This window comes from Anopheles nili, chromosome 3 (assembly GCF_943737925.1).
Source record: "Anopheles nili chromosome 3, idAnoNiliSN_F5_01, whole genome shotgun sequence".
In the NCBI taxonomy this organism is placed as follows: Eukaryota; Metazoa; Arthropoda; class Insecta; order Diptera; family Culicidae; genus Anopheles; species Anopheles nili.
In genome coordinates this window covers 45842578-45866982 of record NC_071292.1, presented here as the reverse complement: position 1 = coordinate 45866982, position 24405 = coordinate 45842578, and the positions used below count along the sequence as shown (strand labels likewise).

Sequence of the window (24405 nt, the reverse complement as noted above, 5' to 3'; positions counted from 1 at the left end):
CGAAAAAGGCTCGTTTGGTTTTATTTGTTGATACTTCCTTGCGGTGCTGTGCGGTGAAAACGTCGCAATTCGCGGATACAGAGGGATGTGTGTACCATATTTTGCTAGAGGAATGTCTTGAAAGAGCGGCTAAATTTGCGACCGACGCGTACGATAACAATCCTCACTATTTCTTACACACACACACACTCGCACACAACAACAAAAAAAACACAGTACTTTTTACTGGCTTACCATATCTGATACACAACTTTTGGCTGTTTGGATCGAGTTTTACCCGTCAGGGCGCGGGAGAGGAATATATTCAGCACATTTTTTACACACACCGTAGCCCGTAGTTTGGGGCTGCTTCGTACCAAAAAAAAACAAAACCTTTTAAACCTATTGCCCTCCTCCCAGAGTCCAAACCGGCGGCCAGTATTATCAGCGGATTGTTGCGGAATCGTGCGTTTGTCTTGCCGTTTTTTTGGAGGGCACGCATCGTTCGTCTGGCAGGATATAGGGAAGAAAAAAAAACCGAATGCATATCAGAGAGTCCCTTAGTAGCGTGTAGGTTCGTGCAAAACAAACGCAAACACAACAACAGCACACACAACAACAACAAAAAAACATACAAAAAAAGGCACACAAAAAAGAAAGTCCTTTCGCCGGATCGTTGAATCGCCAGCGCGTCGCGGCGTCGTGTGTTTATCAACAAGTGGAGCAGTGTGCTCGGTGGCGTCCTCGTGGTTTTACGACCGCGTGGGGAGGTTTGTGGGAGCAACAGCAAAGCGATTGAATTGCGGTTAAGGACCCTTTCGAGTGGTGGAATAGCGCCAGTAGTGTGGGAAAGTTCGGTGCGGGAAAAAAGGAAAACAGTAAGCCATGAAACGCAGGAACGACTATAAGGTGGCGATGGCCGAAAGCGTCGAGCTGGAACCGTTAGGTGGAATGGATAAGCTCTCGGAGACGGACAGCAAGAAGCGCAACGGCATAAACAAATTCGGTAAGTTTACGTTTTTTTTTTCTTTCTTCCTTTAAATGCAAATTCTAGAAATTTCCACAAATAACCTGCAAGGTGAGAGGATGCAATGCAATTTCCCCTCGAAATGGGGGCGCCTTTTGCGCTATCTCGCTCGCACGTGCAGGGGTTGAATTTTAATTACTCAACTCGCCTGCCTGCCATCGCTTCCGGGCGATCCTGCTCTCCGGAAGGTTACAAATTGGTGCCATTTCCTCATTAGGACCTTGCATTAGGCCCGCGCTGTATGTTTGCATTGCACACATGCTGACTCGACCCGTTTCTCGAGGATGCACGGCAAAAAGGACACCGTTCCTTTCGGCACGTCACCAACACAGCGTGCTGCACTGCCACCGTGCGCGTGTGTGTGTGTTTGTGTCCTTCCTTCTGGCAGGACAGCGGCGACGTCGACAATCCATGCAAAACCCGAACCGGTGCGCATGTGCCGTGGATGTGTAGATGTAGAAAAGGTGAAAAAATATTGACAGATTCGCTATCATCAGTGGCGAGCAGGCCCGTCCTCTGCAAATAAAGCGAAACGCTTGCAGGCCTTCGCCAGTACGCTTCCGTCCTGACTATTTATACGCGAGATGGCCGCCCCACTAGGCCGCCGTGTCCGTTGTTGTTTCGCGAGTTTGTGATTTGTGATTTTGTGTAGCACCCAGCGCTGCAGCATCCTTCGCACCAGTAGAGCTCCGGACGCGCAGCGCAGTCAATAGTTACCACACATTCCGCTTCCGGGAGCAGGGCTGTCGAACAGAAAAAAGGGATACGCCGTTGGGAATTGGTTGGCAAAAGCTGGTTGCACGGTTTGCAGGCAAAACGCCACTATCTCGCGCTGATACGCGCGTGTGCTTCACCGCAATGGCCGACCATCGATAAGGCGCTGTTGGCTGGGAAGGATTGCGTTACATGTCGTAACGAAAATACATCGAAAGAAAAAAGAATACACAATTTCCAAGCTCGCTCGTAGTCACATCCGGAAAAGCGGCTCCCGTTTTGGAGTTGGTGCATTTTGTGAGAGCTTGTGTTTTTGTGCCTCGTCGCCTACTGCAGCAGGATCGTTTCGTTACTGCACGCCATTACTTTGCTCGCACGAACGAGCTGTCACTTTTGCTTGTGTCATTCGCCTCCCCCAATGTCTTGGTTCTTGCGAAAGCAATTTGGAAACGCCAACCACTCCAAAGCCTACTGAGCTCGCTGTTGGGTGACTTCCAGCGCAAGAACAAAGCTAAATCCCTGCACCAGGCCTACGTGTGTGTGAGTCAGTGGAACACCGAATGTGTTGTGACAGTTGGGCTCATTTCAAATTCCTGGCCGTGTCCTGCGGCGTCACCGTACACGAGTATTCCTTGCGAAGGATATGAACGGACGGTTAATTTCGCTGCATCCTGCATCCACCAGACGCGTTATCCTTGCGTGTCCTTAACGTGTCACTCCATCCCCCATCCCCCCATACACACACACATCCACTCCGAACTGCCAGAGCAGAAGCGCGCGAACCCCTGTAGCCGGGCTTGCAGGGTTGTTCTTAATTTAAGTCCCCCCTTTTTCCCGTCCTCGTAACGAACGCGCGAACCCGTGCCGAAGGCAGCCGCCGGGTTGGCTGGCGAGCAAAGAAAGGGCGGCCCCGTCAAAGTATCGGTCGTTGGCAGTGGTGGCCCTAACAGCAAACCGTGGCGAAGAGAACGCATCGGCATGACCGAGCCAGACTCTGACGACGATGCATTCCTCACAGGTAATCGAAGTCCTTTTGCATCCTTTTGTTGGTCTGAGCTCCTGATGGGTTCAAGGCTTCAGCTTCCATGAATGGTACAGCCTCAGTATAAACGATAATTTGTTAGGGCTATTTTTCCCATCCATACAAAAAAGCATCCCATTTAATCGTCTTTTAATTACGATTTATTTCCAGGAGGCGACAGCTCGTCACGCCCGGTCCGCGATGGGGTGGCCGTTTGTTCACAAAAGCGGGCCCTTTTTGTGACGGCAATTGTCCTCGGGACATTACTGGGTAATTATCGGTCTACGCCACACCAACGGAACCTAACGTAGCTAGCTCGAGAGTTCATACTCCTTTTCCTTTTTTTATTTTTTTTATCATAGCGACGGCCCTAGTGATAGCTTACGCGGGTCCTCAAACAGGTAGGTGTTGTTTTATTCGTTAGCTATTTAAAAATTGAAACCATTGATTTTTGGCGTGCTTGTGGGCTTCCCTTTTATTTTTGATTTCGGATTTTAGTTTGTCCATGTGCTGGAAAAATACCGCCCGGGTACGTGCCCGATGGGTACAACAGCTCGGAACCATTTCAACCGATCGCGACCAACGGGCAGCCGTTTCCGTGGCTGTTACCAACGTTACCGAACAACGTGAAACCGAATCGGTACATTCTAACGATACACCCCAATCTAACGACGCTGGATGTTAAAGGTAAGAAAAAAAAAGAGAGCTGGCAATAAAATACATTAGCCACATTTATGTCTTGGGTGTGGGAGGCGATTTACGTTGCCGTTTAAATGATTCTATCCATCATTTTGCTCACCTCACAATGTAATGCCGTTTTTTGTGGCCAACCTCCCGGCCAACCCCACAGGTCAGGTATCGATAGAGCTGTTCGTGGAAAAGGAAACCAACTTCGTGGTTCTGCACGCACAGGATCTAAACATCACCGAGAAGGTAGGCGGCGTTATCAATATTGCATTTTGTTTGCCTTTCCCTCCAAAAAAAACCCTCTCCGCCGGAAGGATCTCATCAAACATGCAGCAGGTGTACTGAATTCATTTGTATCGCTTTTGTTTTTGTACCAAACCCACGACTCGTTGTAGGCGCTGGTGGGCCCGAAAGGATTTGCGCTGAAAATTCTCCGCATGCTTGAGTACACACCGCGCCAGCAGCTGTACATCGAGACGCGTGAAAAGCTGCGGAAAAAGGCCAATTACACGCTCAGCATACGGTGGCACTCGAAAATGATACTGGACCAGTTTGAGGGAGATTTCGACATGAAGAAGTACGTGATTGGTTCGATAACAGCGTCGTGCTGGTGCTAAAATTGAGTGTTATGTTTTCACAGGACTCTGGCGGCTACGGTGTTGAAGCCTGGTAGTACAAGGAAGGCGTTTCCGTGCTTTGACGAGCCGCATTTGAGGGCTGCATTCAAAATATCGCTCTTTCGCGATCGGTTCCATATAGGGTTGTCGAATTCCATCGTGCAGGACACTGACGACGTTGGCTTTTACATGGGCACTGGATTGGTAAGTGGAAGGCTGGTTTCGTGATCGAGTTTTACGGCTAAATGCTCATATACACCCAATCGTATTATAGCTGAGAGATGATTTCGCTGAAACTCCACCATTGCCACCGGATTCTGTGTCCTGGGTGATCAGTGATTTTAAGCGAGAATTGCTTAAACCATCCGCTAAATATCTGCGCGTGAACGCGAGCAACACCGATGCTGAGAGCGTGGCCGCAGGAAAATCGGCACCCGACACAGCTACCCAGGCTGGACCGAGCAATGGAAAACCACCTGCTGGCAAGGTCGGAAAAACGGAGAAGAAACCATTCCGTAACCTAACCACGGTGTTGCTGTCGAAGAACCTGTTCAAGCTCACTAGCAACCTGCCGACGAAGGAACCTGCCGTGAGTGAACCCGTCACTGCGAGTCCTGTTGATGTAGGGATGGCAGTCAAGTCGACACCTGAGCAGGACGCACTGTGGAATGGTGATACTTCCATGATCCGAACGGCGCCGGCTTACTCATTCTACGCCCCAGAAACGCACATCGCTAAGGGTACCTTTATATTGCACACATCACGGGACATCCTGGAGTACCTGCAGCAGTGGCTTTCGGTGGCATATCCACTCTCGAAGCTCGACTTTGTGGCTCTGCCCTCGCTGCTTGATGATCTTTCCAGCTCACTCGGACTCATCGTGTGCCGGACGTCATTTCTGAACGAACCGACAGCCATCTCCTCCAAGGAGTACCACATGTCGGTAGTGAAGATATCCGAGGGCATCGTGAAGCAATACTTTGGGGGATTGATATCACCGAAAGCCTGGAAGCACAAGTGGCTCTGGGAAGGACTGATACGCTACCTGAGCAGGTTCTTGCTCGCCACCATCCAACCACTGTGGCCGATGAAGGAGCTGTTCCTGATAGACACCCTCACGAAGGCGCTCGATATTGACGCCTTGCAGGGTTGGGACAGCATAAGTGCCGGAGCGAGTGACACCGGCGACAATGATCCGTTTTATGTGGACAAATCGGCGGCCCTGCTGTCGATGTTGCAGTCCGCGATCGGTGAGCGCAACTTCCGCCAGTGTTTGGGGAAGTTCCTGAAGACGTACCAGTTCCAGACGGCGGAACCGAGCGACCTGTGGGCGATCTGCTCGAAGCAGGTGAACAACAGCCGATACGTGCGGGAGATGATGAACCAGTGGACCAACACGGCCGCCTTTCCGCTGCTGAACGTAACGATGAACGGGACCAGTCTCATTGTGAGGCAGACCGGATTCCGGCCCGCCGAGTACCTGGCAATCTACGACGAACCGATGGAGGAAATCGAACGAGACGGAGACACGACGATGAAACCCACAACGACTGCGACTTCGCCGACGGATGCCACGGGCAGGGATCCTGCCGGATCTCGGTGGATCTTTCCCATCCACTACATTACGGATGTGCTGAACACCAACGATACGGCTGAGGAGGATAAAGAGCAACCGAGCCTGATCACCTGGCTAAACTCGAGCGAAGGTATGACAATAAGTAACTGCTTGTGAACAACACTCCCCAGTGACATCTTTCTTTTTGGTTTTCCAGTGATCATTACACTGAATCATACAGCACAATGGATCAAGCTTAATCACGGCCAAACGGGATACTATCGTGTTCTATACGATGAAGCCAACTGGGCGAAGCTGGTCGAACAGATGCACATCAACAATGCCGTTTTCAGTACACAGGTTTGTGAGCGTGCTCGTGGTCTTTTTTGCGTATTTTGAGCACCTTAGCTAATTCTTGTTTTCCCTCAAATGTTAGGACCGCGTTGGGTTAGTTTCGGACATCTTCACCCTGTGCCACGCCAACCTGATACCCTGTCACGCTGCCATGGAGCTAATATCGTACTTCCCGAAGGAAAAGGAATGGGGTCCGATCGTGTTAGGCACAAGCCATCTGGAGAAGTGGCGCAAGATCCTGAAGTACTCCGAATGCTACCTAGTGTTGGCTGAGTACGTCCGTCAGAATCTCGCGAAATCGATCCAAGAGCTCGGCTGGGAGGATAAGGGCGAGGACGAAGCCAAACTACTGCGTCCGGTGCTGATGCTTAGTGCGGCGCTCTGGGAAGAAGCGGACACGATCAAATTTGCCAAGGGACTGGTGACCAACTTTACCACGAACTCCGTACCGATACCTCCAAATTTGCGGGCCGTGGCCTACATCGGATCGGTTCTGTCCGGAGAGTTCCAGTACTGGCAGTTTTGCTGGGATCGCTACATCGCCGTGCGGCGTGAGAAAAGCTCGGTGTTGGAGGAACGCATGGAACTGCTGCGATCGCTAGGAGTCACCAAGGACGCTTGGCTACAGAATCGACTACTGTCGCACGTTATCACGCTGCCGGTGTTTGAGATCGTGCAGGTGTTGGAGGCGATTGCCGGTACGCCGACGGGCGGTGCGATGGCTTGCCGGTTTTTGCAGGCAAAGTGGTACGATTTCCAGTCAAAGCTTGGTCGAGGTACGGTGCAATTTGCGCGCGTCATTTCCGCCATTACGCAGTACGGCTCAACGAAGTTTGACTACGATGAGGTGAGTGTTTTAAAGACTTCATTTAGAGAGAGCAAAATGACACCTTTACCATTCCTTTCAACAGCTAAAATCCCTGGTGGAGCGTTTCGGAGACGGACCAGGTCTGAAGCTTCTCAACATGACGCTCAGTACGGTGGCAGCCAACGTGGAATGGGTGAGCCGATCGCAGGCTTCCATATACAGCTGGATCGAGAGCAAATATCACTTTTGATTGAAGAGGCGAACGACGGGCGGCAAGGAGTAGATTTCTTTTATATGATAGTCCAAGGGTTTTCCATCTATTCGCAAACTATGTTTCGTTTTTCCTTCTTCATTACTGACATACTTTGGGAGACCTAGTTTCGCGATACGAATTTTGAGGACAGACAACACACACCCACATACACTCACACCAAAGCGAGCGAACAGGAAGATGAAAGAGTGAAAGTGGGTCTAAGGAGCAGGTAGCAAAAGACAAGACAAAGAGATAGTGAAACCGAAGGACAATTTCGAGGACAAGCAAAAAAGCGGCAAGAATGCATTTATCGTAGTACAATCTCAAGACTCCTTTTATAGATACCAAGAGGACGACGCGTGCAGGAGGCGAAGTGTTCTTCAATCTTCCACTGTCTACGTTTAGGTATATAGGTGTAAATATATATATTCGATAACATATAAGTTACCAAAGAATGCAAAGAATAGTTTGTGTGATCGACAATTTATATCGTATATCTCGCCAGTAAAAGTAAGAAACATAGCGAAAACCAGGAAACGAAAATCATAACAACCGAAACCGCAGTACCGATAGTGATTGGATGGGGGGTGGGCACATCGTCGGCAGCAAACCCTTTGGTGTGTTGTTCTTTCATGTGCGTTTAGCTATTTAGGCTGTTTTGTGCTGAATATGCCCGCTCGGTGTATGCAACGCACCTCTTCGACTGGGTGGACTTCTCCTTAATGTGCTTGTTTGAGCTATGTACAAAAATTAAGGGGAGGAACGGCGAATCGAAAATCAGAGCAGGGGCTGCTAGTAATGAGTATTTAACAACAATCCTAGGTTCGGTGTTCAGTGTGTGCAAATCCGCCTGAATGTCGCAATTATGCAGCAGCGTCAGCGATTTATGTTGAATATATGAATAATCAGTGTTCAGTATTGATTTAGTGCATATATCATCTCTCAAACTCGTGTACTTTCCTTTGCAGGTTAAACAAAAAAAATGGAACAAGCAATCTTAAAGCCGCATACCATTGAGAACAAAGAAATAAAAATGGTGTGATCTAAAGCACAGTAGTTTGTTGTTTATTCATCGGTGCGAGTAATATCAATCAGTCCATGGGTTAATCATATTCAAAAGTATCATAAAATTCGAAATCCGCTGAACGCCTTTGCGGACTTTTAAATTAATAACGGATCATTAGCCGTGCTGATAATTTGTTTGTATCCTGTAAATGTGTTTACTTCTTTTTTTCGCATGTAACCAGACGTTGCGGACAACGGCATATCTAAATCATTTGTATCAGTGCTCTAACTCTGGCCGCACATTTCTAAGTCTTCGGCACATTTTACTCCACTAAATTATTCGCTTCACTTCATTTCACTCCACTTGATAAGAGACCAGTTTTGTATGATATGGTAGTGACACAAAGCTGAAGAAAAACTTGGAGCGATATTGCAGTGTTCCAATAAATTTTCACCAACATCACAGGTTATCAGACAGGTCTGCTGCACTGTAGCTTTACTACGTGGCGATCGCCATTAGGCAAACGTACGTTAGGAAACAAAGAGCAAACTTTCAAAATCTAAAAAAAAACATTTGTAAACAGTAGCAAGCCCACGTGGTGTCCAAACACATGGTGCGTCTCCATCTGAAACATCAGAAGTTTAAATATATTTAAAGGATTGTAGACGTTTAACACCACTTGTACTGTTAGACATCAAACTAACAACGTTCTTCTAGACGTCCTCACTTACTTATCTATTTTCTTTCGAAATAACCCTTTAGCCAATCTACTAATACGCTTTGGCATGTGTTATACATTTTGCTCAATGAAACAATTCGTCGTTATCCAAAGATAAGAGTAACTTATATTATCACCATTCGTGAATAATCGTACAACGATGAAGCCGCAAACAATTTTCGTTTTACCAATGAAACTGTTTGCTGCTTTCGCTTTTAAATAGTTCATGCGCACATCTAACACACTTTCGTAAGTGTGGCTCTTATCAGCTAAATCAGAGTTGCTATAGTTGTTTGTATTTGCTTTTGGTTTTTTGAAAATTGTAGTAGTACAAGAAAGATTTGTAGTCGCTGTATTTTGTTTTTGGTAATAGATTTCATCTTGTTAGCAGTTGAATAGTGCAACGTAAAATATTTGATGAGCAGATGTAAATTTCAAATACACGGTTTATTCGAAAATGTCCTTCATCGACACCGTACTATCTGAGATTAACCTATATGATTGGATCTTCCTCGTTTTCCAACACGGGATATAATTACAGCGTTCGTTGTTGAGAATGAAACAGAGGATTTAGTAGAAGATAGCGAGAAAGAAAACTCACGAAAGAAAGAGGAAAGCAAGGAAAGCGAAATAACAAAACAAAAACACCCCACCCCACCCATGACCATTTTCCTTTATTCGTTTCATTGGGTTTTTCACATTCTGACATTTTCGGTTACACGAACAGAGCGGTTGACATTTACGAGGCGTTTGACAAGCGTTTGGGAACTGACAGCGAAGTCTTGGTCAGTGTGATTAATTTCGTACTCGTGTGTCCAAGAGAGAGAGACCAAAATCCCATCTTCGTTCGGCACAGCGCGTGAAACTTTGATTTTGAACACTGTTTTGGTCTATTGTTTTACGAAATAAGCGTGCAAATCTTACGGTGTAAGTATTTACAATGCAATTTGTGTAGTGCAGCCGCCGACGGTGTGTTTGTTGTTCGCGCACAGATTCCTCCGTGGCGCACGAGCAACAGGTCCCTTTTCTTGATTACATTCAGCCGCAGACTCTGTGCTTGCATAAAAACTCCGGTAGTGGTAGTGGTGTCTCGGAACAGTCGGCACCGATGCGAGATAATGCGCATCGGACATTGGCGGGATGTTCTAATGAAATGTATGTGTTTACCATAGGGAATTTGCACATGGTTTTTTTTTCTGCATTTTAGGCCCGAACTCCGATGGCGGATTTTGATTTACCGCGTATGCAATCGCTGGCGCCGGAACCTGATAACATAACGAGCCCTTACAATCATCGACTAATGGCAAACCCACACCAGGTAATGTTGAACAGCTGTACCTTATGCTGATGAAACCCATTCCATGCCTCGATCCATTTAGCAATCATTATATAAACACACTAAACCCGCTTTTCTCCGCTCAGCATATTGTTGTATCGCATCCTATTTGTAAACGTGCTGTCAAATATAGAGTAAATAAACCGACATATAACATCGCAAACTAAATCAACATCATGGTCATTTTTCTCATCGGAAACATCATTCTATATACTAATCATCGTTGTGTGGCTTTGTAGCCACAAAACATCACTAGAACGCCTTATCAGTGGCTGAAATGGCAAGCAAACAATATCATTCCCCGTAAAGTATTTCGGGCGCACCACTACCATTCCGTTCGGCGGGCCATAAACATCCGGTAGTGGGAGAATCATTTCACGCAGTTTTATGCACGTAGTCTGCGGTGCAAGGAATAATAAACATAATTGCAAGCACGCGCGATCATACCGCACAACTTACGATCCATGAGCATCGAATATTCATGCTTTGTTTGTGTACGCCCAAAAATTAACATCGACAAGGGAGATCACCTAGTAACCGTAATTATTGCCGTGAAGAGCCGCAAAAAAATACGGATCTATGCTTTCTGCGTGTCATTATGTATTTAACAACAAAAAATATAAATAATTCGTCTTGCTGATCCGGAACGAACGAAAGGGCGAGCGAGAAGTCGCATATTGCTATCCTTACGCAATCTGCTCTTGACGCAAACCGGCATGTATTTACACATGACACTCTGGAACTTCAAATATCTTGACTCATCGTTAGAGAACACGCATTACTCACGCGATGGGCTGGCTGGACGAGGATGTTACTCACCTGCTACACTGCTCGCACATGTTTGCTCGAGGTGTTCTATGGCAATACTACCGAGAAACATACACGTGCTTCCAGTTTTATTGGCAATCCTGCTGGAAATGCTTTTTTCCGCTTTATTTTCACACTTGCCTATGTTATCTACACGCAGTCCGTTGTAATTGCTTCCTCCTCCGGATGGAGATTGATTCCAGTGACATGAGCGTTACAAACAAAAAGTACGACGCATATGTGCGCTCGTTGTAAGCTGAGCGTACGTACGGTTTGCTTTCTAGAAGAATCGAGCTTGCGGGTATTGCGGTCAAACCGGCGGGTTGTCGTTAACCGCTGGAACGTATGACCACGTCTGCCCAGGCCCTTTGCAAAACAGCCCTGCCGCGACATACGGCGGTAGTGCGGCACAGCGCTTGACGCGGCCCTGTAAACGCACCGCCGCAGTTGAATGTTTGCGGCGTTAGTGCGAGTGTGCGAGATGGTTGTATGATAATCGCGATTTCACCATACGGCTCCCTCTTGGGGACATTTTCCCGTCTCTGTTTTCTTTTAATCTTTGTTTCCAAATAATAACTGTCGTTCGGTCGCTGTAACGCCGTGAATACGCCCGTCTTGCTGCGAAACCCCGTAGGTCCGCGCGTTCGCAGTCGCCTGCCCTCGGCTAGCCTCAGTTACGTACTCAGTTTCGACGGATGAAACGAAATTACTCACGCAGACAAGAGGGCAAGATCGAACGGTGTTTCCTAGTGTGCTGTGGCCCGTGGTGCAAGAGGGGCCGTCGAAAAGAGTTTCTCTGATGTGTACATTTTCCTTCCGTTCGCCCATCCGTCAGTTGCGAATCGCGGTGGCGTACCGTCGCGCACGAAGTCGAAGCTAAAATTGGGAACACTCCATTGCACACGCCATCTGGAGCGGTTGAGGTGCATCCGAGTGCAGTGCGCTTTTCGATCTCCCTCTGTTGTATTTTGCGTGCGCGTGAGTGTCGCTCGGCACGGTGCAAGGTGCATAATTAAACGCGGCTGCCTGATAATAAAGGCTAGCGGGCGCGCACGGACATTGTGCGCTTGTGGTGTGTGAATCATACAGCAACGGCGTGCGCGTGTACGACGTGTGTGTGCATGTCCGGCGGGTTCGACTACTTACGCGGAACAAAACGCGGCCTGCTGTGGTGGGCTCGTAAAGAGCGAATACATTAACCGGTTCGGTTCGCTTGCTGATGTAAAGCGACGAACCTCTTTTGGCTCTCAAGCAGCAGGGGCCAAGAGGAAGTAAAACTGTCTACGGTAGTGCGTACGGTGCGTGTGACTGTGTGTGTGTGTGGTTCGAGTGAGCCACCCAATCGCGGTTGTGGCGGTGTGATTTTGCGTGGCGAAAGCGTTTCGTCAGCCAGTTGTTGACATACAAATTGTGCAAAAAAACGCACAGAAACCTTCCATTTGGTGGACCGAGAAGAGTGACAGAGAGAGAGAGCGAGATCTGACCGGCAACCCGGCGGGTGGGTTCGATGTGCGTGGAGGCGCAACCCGCGTCGTGTCCACATCACCGTCCCCACCATCATCGCTAACCGGCAGCATTAATTATGCTCTCAACGAAGAAGCTGTTCACCGAGCACCTGCTAACGCTGGTGCTCACGCTCAGTCTGCTGAGGATCGATCCCGACCATTACCTGGATCTACAGTGGGGTGGCCGATTGGCACGGGTTGGGGATGCCGGTGGATGGCAGCTGGAGCTGTTGGCCGCCGCTCCCGACTACTCGAACCAATCGTACGTAAGCCGTAAATTCTTGCCACCACTCATCGAGAACCTTTCCCGATTCGAGCAGCCCTTTATCGAGCAGAATTACCGTGGGCTGCAAACGTACCTGCTGAACGTCCTGAATGCCACGGAAGATGCCGGTTCCACGGCCAGTACCATCGCGGAAGAACGTCCCACGTCACCGGTACCTTCGGTGGGCTCGGTTACAACCGGAACCGGACATCCGGTGGTGGCCCACAACGCCACGGTGAGCTCATTGACGAACTTCGACGTGGATGCGGAGGACATCTTTCTCAGCACCAACCTATTCGAGGAGACGACGTCGGTGTTTGAGCAGAATATGGCCGATTTAAGCGAGTACGATGCGGTGGCGCTAGAATATCCCACACTTAAGTTTGATGCTGGAGCGGCCCTGCCGGATCTGGAGGGCACCATAATGAGGGCAAGGTCACTGATGAACGAGGCAAACAAGAAGCTAAACGTCAAGCAGGAGGACGAAAAGGCCACCACGAGCAGCACGACGACGTTGGCCACGGTTGGTGGAAGTTCACCGAGAAATGGGACACGTCCGGATGAGGGAGAAGAAGACGATAAGAAGACCGTGCAGCAGCAGATCAAGAATATCCAGCAGAAGCACCTCGTTAGCACGGATTTGGACAGCACCACCGAGGTGACGGTGAAAGAGGAGCCAATTGCGCACAACGACACCGCATCTGACACCGTGACACAGGATCTAACGCAGGAGGTAAAGATGATCGCGAGTGAGCGCGTGTTTTTTTTCTGTCTTTTTCAAACATTGATGTTTGAAAGCAAACGGCCAGTGCAACTAACCGGTGGTACACAAAGGCGCACGACCGCCATAAATGCGCCACGGACACTGACACCCACGACGAGAGATGGAGAGAGAGGCCATTAGGGGGTGCGTGCGTGGGCGAGGAGATTTTTTTTTGCGTATAAATTATTACATGACGCGGCCCATATTCGCAGCCGCAAAATGTTCAAGCAGCGCAAGAGAATGCACGCCGGAGGTCGTCGAATCGTCCTGTCCTCGTCGTCGGCACCGAAGGAAATGGCAACACAACACAAAGAACACCGCCGGCGCCACCTTCCCGCGCGCCTGTGTGTGTGTGTGTGTGCCGAATAAGATTCGCTGACCTTTTTCGCGGGTTTTGGCGAGTGCAACAATTTCAAGGCGTTTTCTTTCTTTCGCCGGCTGTGATGCCGGCCTTTCTCGAGAATCTGCCATCTCGCTCGCACGTTACATCCTCCGCACGCAGTGGCCACAACTCTGTGCGAGGATCATCGGTGCGGCGTGGTGTTTCTTTGTTTCGAATATTTTTTTCGAAAATGCACCGAAAACGGATGATGGCCTCTCGCTGGTGAAAAACGGAAAAAACCGATGAGAGGATGTGTAAAAAAGGACTGTATACAAACCGTGTTATTTATAAGGCCGGGTCAGTGCGTCAAAAAGGGGAAGGTGGTGAACGGAGGTGCGTTCGACCCCCCCCCCCCTGTGTGTGGGGAGGTTGTGCATCGTATATGGGTGAAGTGATTCACACAGGTACATGCACTCGCATGTCAACAAGCCGCCTTCTCGACACGACGTTTAATGCGCAGCCAATGGCAATCGCGATTTGATAAACGGGCAGGAAACGGCCCTTTCGTGACCTATTTTACGTGCGATATTTGCCAGATGGTTGAAGTCATCTACGGTTGAGGCGCACAAAGGTAGGCATGCGAACCTACGCTACGGAGCATCGAGCGCTCGGATGTTGCGTGGAAGGGTAAAAGTATCGCCACTTTCCCTCCAGATTTGGAAATCTGACAAAAAAAAGTGAATTTTAAACCGAATTTAACCGGTTGATGGGTTTCGGTGATGGTGCTGCCCTCTATGAGCAAGCGGTGACACTAGCGCGAGCTGTACTAAATGTCTGTACTAAAAGCTCAGCGAACGTGGAAGGCGAATGTATGAAGCTTTCTGTTTTGTGGTTTTGAGCTGGTCGGTTCGGAATGTTCAATTTTTATTGCGAAACCTCTCCAAAATCTTGTTATGATTTTCAATGATGATATACAAATAAGTTATGAATCGTAATAATTCTTGCTAATGACTTTTTGAATGTGTTATGTTCGTTGATGTTGCAAGCATCTTTGCATGATGGAAGCTGCGGAGAGTCAATTTGATGCCAAAACGTTACCTCTGAAAACCATACCTGCAAATGTTATCCATCTGTTGGCTATTTTAAATAAGCCTATCATCAAAATGAGTGCTTTTGAGAATTAAATTAAATTAATTTTCAACTAAAACAGAATTGATAAGCGAATTCCCTAAAGCTCGATTGCCGACGAATTAATATCTCAGCTACTCGACGATGCGCTCGGAGATTATCGATGAAACCAGCATCATATTCAAACGAAATCGATAGCTCAATGTCGCTGAACGCGCACGAGGCTATTTACTTTGCCTTTGCCGGCTTACAGATCCCTGCGAAAGAGACAGTTAACGTGGACGATCCTTTTTCCACAACGAACGCCGCGACACAGGAGGAGCTTCGGCCGATGATGGATGGACTGTCGGAGCAAATATATAAGCTTTATGTGACTCATGGACGCGCACACACACACACATACGGTCAGCCTCACACACATGTATACCAGCGGTCGCAGTGGGTTTGGTGCTAGTGGTGGTGATGGTTGCAACTAATGAAAAGCAAACCGCGAAACTCCACGATTACAGTAATCTCTCTCGGACATTGATTATTTTGCATTCGATGCCCAATTTTCCACCTTCCGCGTTCTATTGTGGCTTTTTTTTTGTGATCACCCAAGAACCCTGTGCCTCCATCCATCCATGGTGGCGTGGCTAATGATGCTTTACAGATGAAGATTTCATTCGGGCGCGTTTAAACCGCACGTTGCAAAGTCAACCCTCTCCGTTTTGAAGTGGCCTGGAAAGGCGTAAATAGAGTGCCGATTCGCAGCGGCTCTGTACAAACATTACCCTTACCGCAATTAACGAATGTACACACCCGATGGGATCTCGTTATCTGCTATGCTCCAGCCAGGAGAAGGAAGTCAGGTGCGCGCTACGGTGGCTGCGATATGTTGCTATTCCATCGTTTCCCAAAAAAAAAAAAACTGGGGGCCCTTCAGAAGGACAGATTGTCGCGTCGCAGCACCACGCTAAAACCATACCATGGGTTGAACGGCACCTTCCTTTTTTGTTTCGACGGAAACCCCGCACCGACGGTGGAGACTACGGCTTTGGTGCTTTATCTAAATTTGGCTCTTATCTTGCGCCGTTTTTGTTCGCACCCCGAAGCCCTCCCGATAAAGGGAGCACTTATCAGTACGGAGCTGCGAATGGCAAACTGACCGTGGGGGTACGGGAAAATAACCATTTCTGGCTTCAATTAAAACGCAAAGAATCGCAGACCCCCGTGCACGGTACGGTCGCACGGTTGCGGCTGTGCTCATCTTGGCAGCAACAAAAAAAAAACGGTTAAAGTGCTCCTGCTGAACGAGAAACGAATGTTTGCTCGAACGTTGCGCGGGTGTTGCGTTTTTTGTGTAAATTCGTGCCACAATTAAACACGCGCCTCTTTTCTCATCAGCCCACAGGGAATGAAACACATTAAAGAGGTCATTTTTGGTGTGGTGCAACGTTTTCGCTTAACCCATCCTTCGGTTCCAGTGTTGCCAACGAATTATCACGAAAAAGCCACTCCAGGCGATTTCGCGGAATCTTTCAACTCGCTAATGTAACCCTACTGACGTGGATTTGTTTTTTGTTTTGTTCTTCGATTGCGATTGTGTTGCAGGAAATGGATCTGATCGAGGTCCTCTGGAAGCAGGATGTCGATCTCGGCTTCACGCTCACCAATGCGGCACTTTCCACCACATCGCAGGGAACGGGAACGTCGGACCCAGCATCGGCCACCAGCATCAAGTGCGACAGCGAGGACGATCTGGAGAAGCTAAAGGTGCTGCTCGAGATCAAAAATGATAAGGTACCTGCGGTCGCACGAAGGGCCTCTAATTGACACCTGTTAGTAATCGGTCTTTTTTATGTTTTTTTTTTGCTTGTAGAATGCCGACAACGAGAAACATCGCGATTCTGCCGATGACAGCAGCCTGGTGGATCCTTGGGCCGGTCTGTCCTACACAATCGACACGGAAACAGGTACGTGGAGGAAGAGGGACCCCTTCATCATCACCACCTCTGCACTGTCAGTTTAAATTAGGCGCATTCAGCGGGCAAAATTCCTTCAGTCAGCCTCTTGAGCATGAGGGCAATACGCGTGCTTTCATGCGCACTGGCCACGCCACGGTTTTCGGTGGTGTAATTCATCCTGCCCCGCAAACAATCGGCAAACATACGCACCGGGGCCAAGGATCAACGACGTGTATCATAGCATAGGTGGTGGGATTAAATATTTAGACGCTTTTCACGTATCGCAACCAAACAAACACTCGCGGCCGATTGTTGTGGCCCTGTGGCGGGCGGTTTGAATACGGTGGGAGAATGGCCCCATGGAAAGAGGCAGGTAGAGACCCGCTGCTTTGAGGCTACACTGCGTGGACACGGTTTCGGTGCGTCGGTTGCATGGTTTATGAAATCAGAGCATATGAAATCGATCGACGGATCAGCTTTGGCCACCAGATGGCGCTGTGCTTGGTGTTGTTTTAGGATTGCATTTGCAGAGGCCTACAGATAATTGAGAGGGCTATATGAACTCGAGAACGATCTAACAAGCGGTCGACTGCTTTACGACAAGAAAGCGAAATCGAGCCTCATTCAAGGGAAGCTTTTCAAACGAACCCACTCCGGTTCCGGATGTTGCGCATCTTGTTTGGGGTCGTTTCGCACCGTCGAATGTTGCTTTCTCGCTTCGAGCTGGTACCCATCCGTTTCGACGACGGCTGGCCACCGCCCTGGACAGAAACTAACGCCCCGCAGTGTAGTAATCCGCCGAAAACCGCACCGAATAGAGGTGAAAAGCTAACAAACGAAAATCCCCCCGTTGGTGTGAAGGCTCCGTCGGGGTGTACCGTGGGCTCTGCGGGTGGTTTGCAGCGGTTTTCCAATTCCGCCACCGCAACCACCAGCGTACAATATTTTCTTCTCTTTTCCCTCCACCGATCGCTGCCATTGTAGCCCCCAAGGAGCAGCATGATATTTTCTGAACTGTGGTTTCATTGGTTCCATGATGCTACCTTCCCCCCACCTAACCAAGCCTCCCCCCCCCCCCTCATGTGTGCGACCTGTGGCCACAGTGTGTGTGTGTGTGTGTGTGTGCGCCATTTCTAAGGGAAGAAAAATGTGATAAAGAAAATAAAGCGCAAACAAGAGGCCGACCGATGACCGGTGGTGAGGCGGCGGGGGTGAGATGGAAACGCGGCGGCGATGCTTCTCGAATAAAGGGATCGTTGATTGCCGCTGAATTGTGTACACCCATCGCCGTCGTCGTCGTCGTCGTCAGTCGTCAGTCTGTCAAACTGGCCAGGGCGGTGGCGGCCATATTAAGGTGCAAGAGGCCGCGTGCGTGGGGTGTCGCGTTTGTCCGTTACTAACACACATGCTGGGTCCCGGAGGTCCCGGAGAGGCTCCCAGGGGGTGGTGAATGTGTGTGTGTGTGTGTGTATGTGTGTACGCACACTCAGCGTCCTTTGGCGTCGCGTATGTGTGTGCGCGAGGCGGCGCGTGTATATGGAGCAGCAATAAAAGAGATATATAATTCGGCTTTCCATTATTTTTCGGTGGAAACTGCAAGTTCATTTCACGTTCATTTTTCATTCCGACCCGCCGCCGCTGCCACCACCGCCTGGCTCGACGCAGCAGCAGCGATGGTACGTTCTGGTAGAGGGCTTTTCGCTTGTGCATTTCGCTCCGTTGCCCACCATCGGGTCTAAGGGTGCAAGCAGGGTGGTTGGTTGATGGCAGGGACGGAGATCGACGATCCAGACCGTCGCCAACCATGTGGTGTGCCGCGTTTGCCGAAGGGAGTTTGTATCCCGGACCATGCCGGAGGAGAGTAATACGTGCTACGTTCCGTTTGTTCGCTTTCGCGGATTGAAAAGTCGATGGGAGCGCGCCGTAAGGACGCGGGTTTCGGAATGGCTAGCGGCGTTCGTGAGGTCCTTTTCGGCATTTGGGCACCTTTCATTTGAAATATTTAACGGTTTCGTCTTGGGTTGGTTAGCAAGGATGCGAGAATGTTTGAAAATGTTCGTTGTAATATACATTTTTAATTTTTCTAATTTACAGATATTTATTTCTCAATTTATTCATTGCTAACCATTTGAAGGACCAATATTTATTCAAGGATACGGTTCATACTAACTTACAATGTAGTTCATTTATGCAGTGATTGACTTTCCCACTGCTGGACAATATACATTTGGTTTAGTAGCTTAAGTTAATACTATCTCTTTAATTTAGTTTATATTGTATTTATTATATTAGTATTTTCCTATGATAATTTATAAGAGAAGCATGAGTACGTAGGTACATGTGCAATATATACGAAAATATTTGCAGAATTGGAATATTGTGATCCTTTTAACAATTGCTAGATATTCGACTCATTTTCTTGGTAGTTTTACCATCTTGGCCATTTATTTTATATAAACTATGTTAAACTATATCATTGATTTGATCGGCACTTATTGAAATTTGCTACAACTCTTATTTCACTTTTTTAAGAAAAGCTTGTTGTTTGTTTCGTTTTCGAAACGATAATTCCATTCGAGCATATCATGCTTCAAATAGATAGTAAATGTAAAAACATGTGAAATGCAAAAAATGCTTCCTGCCCAGAGGACAGAAAGTGGTTATGATTCAATAGAGCCCCTTGGTGTAGTTGTTGCAAAACACCTTCTATCTTGCATAGTTCAATCGCATCTTGGACCATTCGGACCTTCAGCTTAGTCTCAAACGTGACGCCGTTGTGCAGCTTGAGCTAATCCATTGCCAAACTCTCCCCACTGGCCATTCCACAAACTTATCGAAATCCGCTTCTCTGCGTGGTTTCGAACACGCGTCGCTAGCTTAGCTCCTTACGACCGTACGAACCGTGGAACGTGCGAAAGTGCGGGCGCCCTCGTCCCAGGCATTGATGGGCGGCTTAATAGGGCTCTCGGCTTCGGCCTCGGCCAAGAGAAAAGTCCTATACCACCAACTCCCCCCCAGGGTGGTCAGACGAGCGACGGGAAATAGCATGCGAGCCCCGAAGCGAGTGTTATTAAATGTATCATCTCTCTCCCCGAGCATTATCTGGCCCGTCAAACGACGAAACGCCGAGAACGTGGTGGAAACGCGGAACACCGCGATGGAAAATGGTTGTGGGTGGCTGGCCTGAAGGTTGAGGGAAGAAAAGCGCGAAGGTAGCTTTGTTTCGCGGTATCATCAATCAGTAAAAAGGACGACGCCCAAACAAGGGAGGGAGTTCTCATTCTAGGCGCGCATGTATACGTACATATATATATATTGCCCAGTTCCGTGCTGGTAGGTTCGTTAAGGATTCTCTTTTTTTCGGCGACGACGACATTCGCTCCAGCATAAGTAACGGTGGGACTGGGACGGGAGTGGCCAATGCTTCGATCGAAGTTAGCCTGCACGATATGCAGGCACGGAGGGTTGCTCCTTGGCCCGGACGGGGTATGTTTGGGACAGCAAGGAGCTGGGTAGAGGGAGTTAAAATAAATGAACATAGCACAGCTTTGGATGGGCACAGGAAAGGAGTTCCTTTTGGGGTGGAATGGAAGCGTTAGAGCCTACATTGGCTTGGCCAAGTCGTTCCCGTTTCCCGTTGGTGGAACAATGGCGATGAAGAAAAGCGATGCCAGTTATCAATCTTTTATCATGTGGTATACTTTACTGCCCAGTGGCATTCGATGATTATATTGGCAGTATACTTTGTATCTTATATTGCGCATCTATCAAAGCGTTCGAGGCAAGGGATGCTCGTTACCATTCGTAGAATCTCTGCTTTATCTATGCTTTAGGAGGAGGTCTTTTCGGTTGCAATTTCGGTTTTATGATAAATCTTCTTCTTCTTCTTAATTGGCTCGACAATCGGTGTATGATAAAGGTCTACCTTGCTATGTTTAGCTAAGGCTTTCATGACTTAAAATTACACGTAGCTAGATAGTCAGTCCTGCGTGCGGGGGGTATAATACCTTTAGATAAATACCCTTTGAAAATTTGTGGAAAAATTTAAACAATAGTCCATTGCACTGCCAAACGAAATATGCAGCCATCAAAATTAATCTAATAGTTTGTCTTCTTGTGTTACATTTTCAAATTATTGCTCATTGCAATATCACATAAGTGATGCAATTTGCCTAGAGCAATCATTATCAGCAATTCCAGTTAAACATGTGTGGTGCAATTTTTCTCGCCCACTACCTTAGCGCGATTCTTCCAACGCCCAAAATTTGTTGCGTCAGCAGATGAGTTTCTATTTGATGCGTTCCTAATTAATTGCCCTCACGTGGGTGGGTGAGTTGAACACGAACAAAGTCATAGAATTGCTCAACTTTGGAGCCACCGATTGCTTAATCACAAAAGCGTAAAACGGTAGATCGGAAAGGTTCTAACGAAGCGATAATCTAAACGCTTTGGTGTAGCTATTTTATGCTTCCATGAGTACCGCTGACTGTAATAATGCTGTAAGATATCGGCTTATTACACCCTCATAATGGCGGTCATAATTGAAACAAACGGGTTTTGGAGCTGTATTGTAAATGCGTTTAAATAATTGCCGTTTGACCAAAGTTTGAAATAGGGCTTGTTTTTTTGGTTGGCATCTACATGTATGTTACAGCTTGCCAGTGTAATTTATGGGAAAGGATTTAGGCTCAAAATGGCACTGGTTTCGATCGGAAGCCGTTGTGTTTGATGTGAAAAATGTATTAGCATTTTCGCGCGTGCTCGTGTCACGTTGTGTTTTCCATCGCGTTTATCAAACTCGGTGCCTTTGGAATGTGGATCTCCCGAACCACGAAAGACACAAGAGTGATGGGAGGAATGTTTTTCCGACATTGATAAATTGTTGCCATTGTCGTTTGAAACATGAAACCACCACCACCCACCCCCTATGTGTAGCGCAAAACGCTTCGCTTGATTGAGCAGCACTCGACGCGACGTGAAATTGGGATGGAATCTGTTCGTTCGTTCGTCCGCCGTGATCGAAGCACTGCGCGGCGTCACCTTTCTTGAGGCACATAAGGCGGAAGAAGACGGAGGGCGGAAAAATGGCCACATGGAAAATGGCAAAGAAAAGAAAAACCACCACCCCCGGGAGGAGACTCCATTGCGCATGTCTCGTGGCCGTGTGCGCTCACATACGATTTAGGGCGTTACTTGTACTTGCGTTGATGGCGATCCTCGTTGTTGTGGAGTAGAGTAGCGTAGAGTAGGTGGCTCCTTTTGTGTCGAAACACACACCAGCACCGCGCACGGTCGGAAAAAAGGACGTTCGAGCTTACCACCTCTCGTGCACATGCTCTTAGGCATGTTTAATGACATTTTCTACTTTTTCTACATCAGCACATCTCAAACTTTTCGCATGTTCCATTTGCAAGGAAAGTTTGAAGAACTCGCAAAAAAAGTGTATATGCCTTTTTGAAGTATGCGGTGGTTGGCGGCTTAGAAAGCCAATAAAAAATGGATGAAAATTTATGCTGATAAGCGTGTGTTATAAGCCCATTTACCCTTATCACAGAGCTGTCTGTCAGAGTGCCGCACAGAGTATTGAATGAATTGTATGTTTGACAAAAAAAGCAGTTTTTGCCCGTTCTAAACCCACTGGGATAATGGGATATTGAAGAAAGTGCATATTTTACAGAAAACTTTTCTGTTGCTGATTTGTATTTTAAAGTTGTTTTTGATTGAAATTTACACGTAATAACCAATACGCGCCTGTTGGAACGCAATGTAGCTTGACCCAGTAGTTTAGCTGAATTCACCATCATCCAATCCTTGAGAATGTAAAAATCATCGTTTATTGCGCAGCAGATTTATGCTTTTCCAGGCCGTCCCGTACGGGCTGAAGGAGCATATTCGGAACTGCTAACACAATTCTTGTGTATTGTAATGATCTAAAAGCGATCAAATCAATTTTGTCGTATGTTTTACTTTATTATACTATGTTTATGTGTTTATGGTTTTGTTGAATTACATTTGTTTTACTATATACTGTTTATTCGTGCCTATTCTATTGCACTACATTTATTTATCATATTGTAATTTATATTTCGCTATTCCTGACACTGACGAAAAAAGTGTTATTCTTTATAACAATATTACAGCTTTATCTTTATAAATATGTTCTCGAAACAAGTTATTTTTATCATACAGATATATTAAGTAGCACCATTAGTATTATTGTAAACTCAAGTTTTTAGTATGTTACGCATTCTATGGATATAGATTATGCATCAATCGTCGAGGGAAGGTTATTTTGAAGTACACAGCAGTGTGTTTTTTATTCTCATCCATCTCCATATTGATCACCGATCACGAAAGCGATCTATCTATTTTACAACACTGAAAATATACCCAATTGTCACACATAATAAGTCAATAATATGCTCGTCGAGGCGCAAGGCCCATTGGAATGATACTTCCAAAACATTCGCCCAAATCTCAGGCCCCGCATTTGCTGCTGGAAGAAAGTTGAGAATTAATATGACAGACACTTTTTTTTCACATTCGTCACGATTGTGCTGCACAAACGTTTGATGATCTGCTACTTTCGTAGACCTAGACCGTTCCTCCGTCCGAGTGAATGAAGTGAAGAGGAGTTTGAAACGTGTTGGAACCACTCGGACGAATTGGCTGAAATTCGTGTGCTCTCCATTGTATGGTTGAGTGTTGATCATGGAGTACGTTGTTACTTCTTTTTTTTTGCTCGTTCATCTACAGCTGCCCTGCTCTGCCGGGGCAACAAACGAAATTGTGAATTCAGGGGAATTATCGGCGTCTCTATTACGGTAATCGGTGTCGGTGACTAAACAAACAGGTGATTTTTCAGCGGATCATGACTGTGACGTGTTGACCTTTCGTGGGTCAGTCTGGGTGTGCATGTATCATATGAAAATGGTTCATTTTTTGAAAAGGATAATTCCCATTGCTTTGTGGGAAGCCATTTTAATTAGAATCTCACCATCACCCGCTGGGGAGGCGATGGTTTCGCAATTGCTTCTTTGCATCTCGATTTCTCAACCCCCTCTGGGAAGGAGGTCGAAAAAGGGTCCGTAATATAGCGACTTCATTACTCTCCTGTGGCATGGCGCGTGATTATGAGCGATTCGCTACGGCAGCAGCATTCGCACCGAGCGTATTAACGAATCGGAAAACAAAAATCTCCCACCCGTGGATTTTTTCCCATTATAAATTATATGAGCACAAGATATTTGTCGCCCACTGGGAGGGGAAACCCAACGTCGCACATCTCATCTCGAGTTCATGCCCGTTTCTCTCGATCGGTCGAATTAAACACGCTTCTCCGGCGGCAGCGACGGGTTGGGTATCCTTTTTTCGAATGGCCCCCCGTTCGAGAGGCGGCACGCTTTATTTCTTTTCTGTTTTCCAAGCGAATTCCCCTTTTCGAGCCGGTGGTGGGTCACAGTCGGGAACACAACCGCGGGGGTCTAAAAGAACCAGAAAGAGAGTGAAAAAGAGCGAGTGAGAGAGCATTTGGGGGGATGTAAAATAAAGCGCGCCATTCGGGAACATAATGGCGCGTCCGCATGTGTGTGTG

At 47.5% G+C, this 24405-nt stretch overlaps 2 protein-coding genes across 2 annotated transcripts in view; both read left to right on the top strand.

Moving 5' to 3' along the window:
* The first annotated feature begins 361 nt into the window (after window positions 1-361).
* Window positions 362-8051, top strand: LOC128727822 (glutamyl aminopeptidase). Its single transcript, XM_053821766.1, has 11 exons — window positions 362-985; window positions 2913-3011; window positions 3104-3142; window positions 3240-3428; window positions 3592-3674; window positions 3824-4005; window positions 4069-4249; window positions 4320-5751; window positions 5818-5960; window positions 6037-6801; window positions 6866-8051. The coding sequence occupies exons 1-11, from the start codon at window positions 865-867 to the stop codon at window positions 7010-7012; spliced, it is 3381 nt and encodes a 1126-aa protein (XP_053677741.1). The 5' UTR covers window positions 362-864; the 3' UTR covers window positions 7013-8051.
* Window positions 8052-12303: 4252 nt separating this feature from the next.
* LOC128726287 (segmentation protein cap'n'collar) overlaps window positions 12304-24405 on the top strand; it is a 36224-nt gene continuing 24122 nt past the window's right edge. The window contains exons 1-3 of the mRNA XM_053820087.1: window positions 12304-13385; window positions 16459-16647; window positions 16727-16820. Coding sequence (XP_053676062.1) covers window positions 12465-13385; window positions 16459-16647; window positions 16727-16820 — 1204 coding nt within the window. The 5' untranslated portion in view covers window positions 12304-12464. The remainder of the gene's footprint in view (window positions 13386-16458; window positions 16648-16726; window positions 16821-24405) is intronic.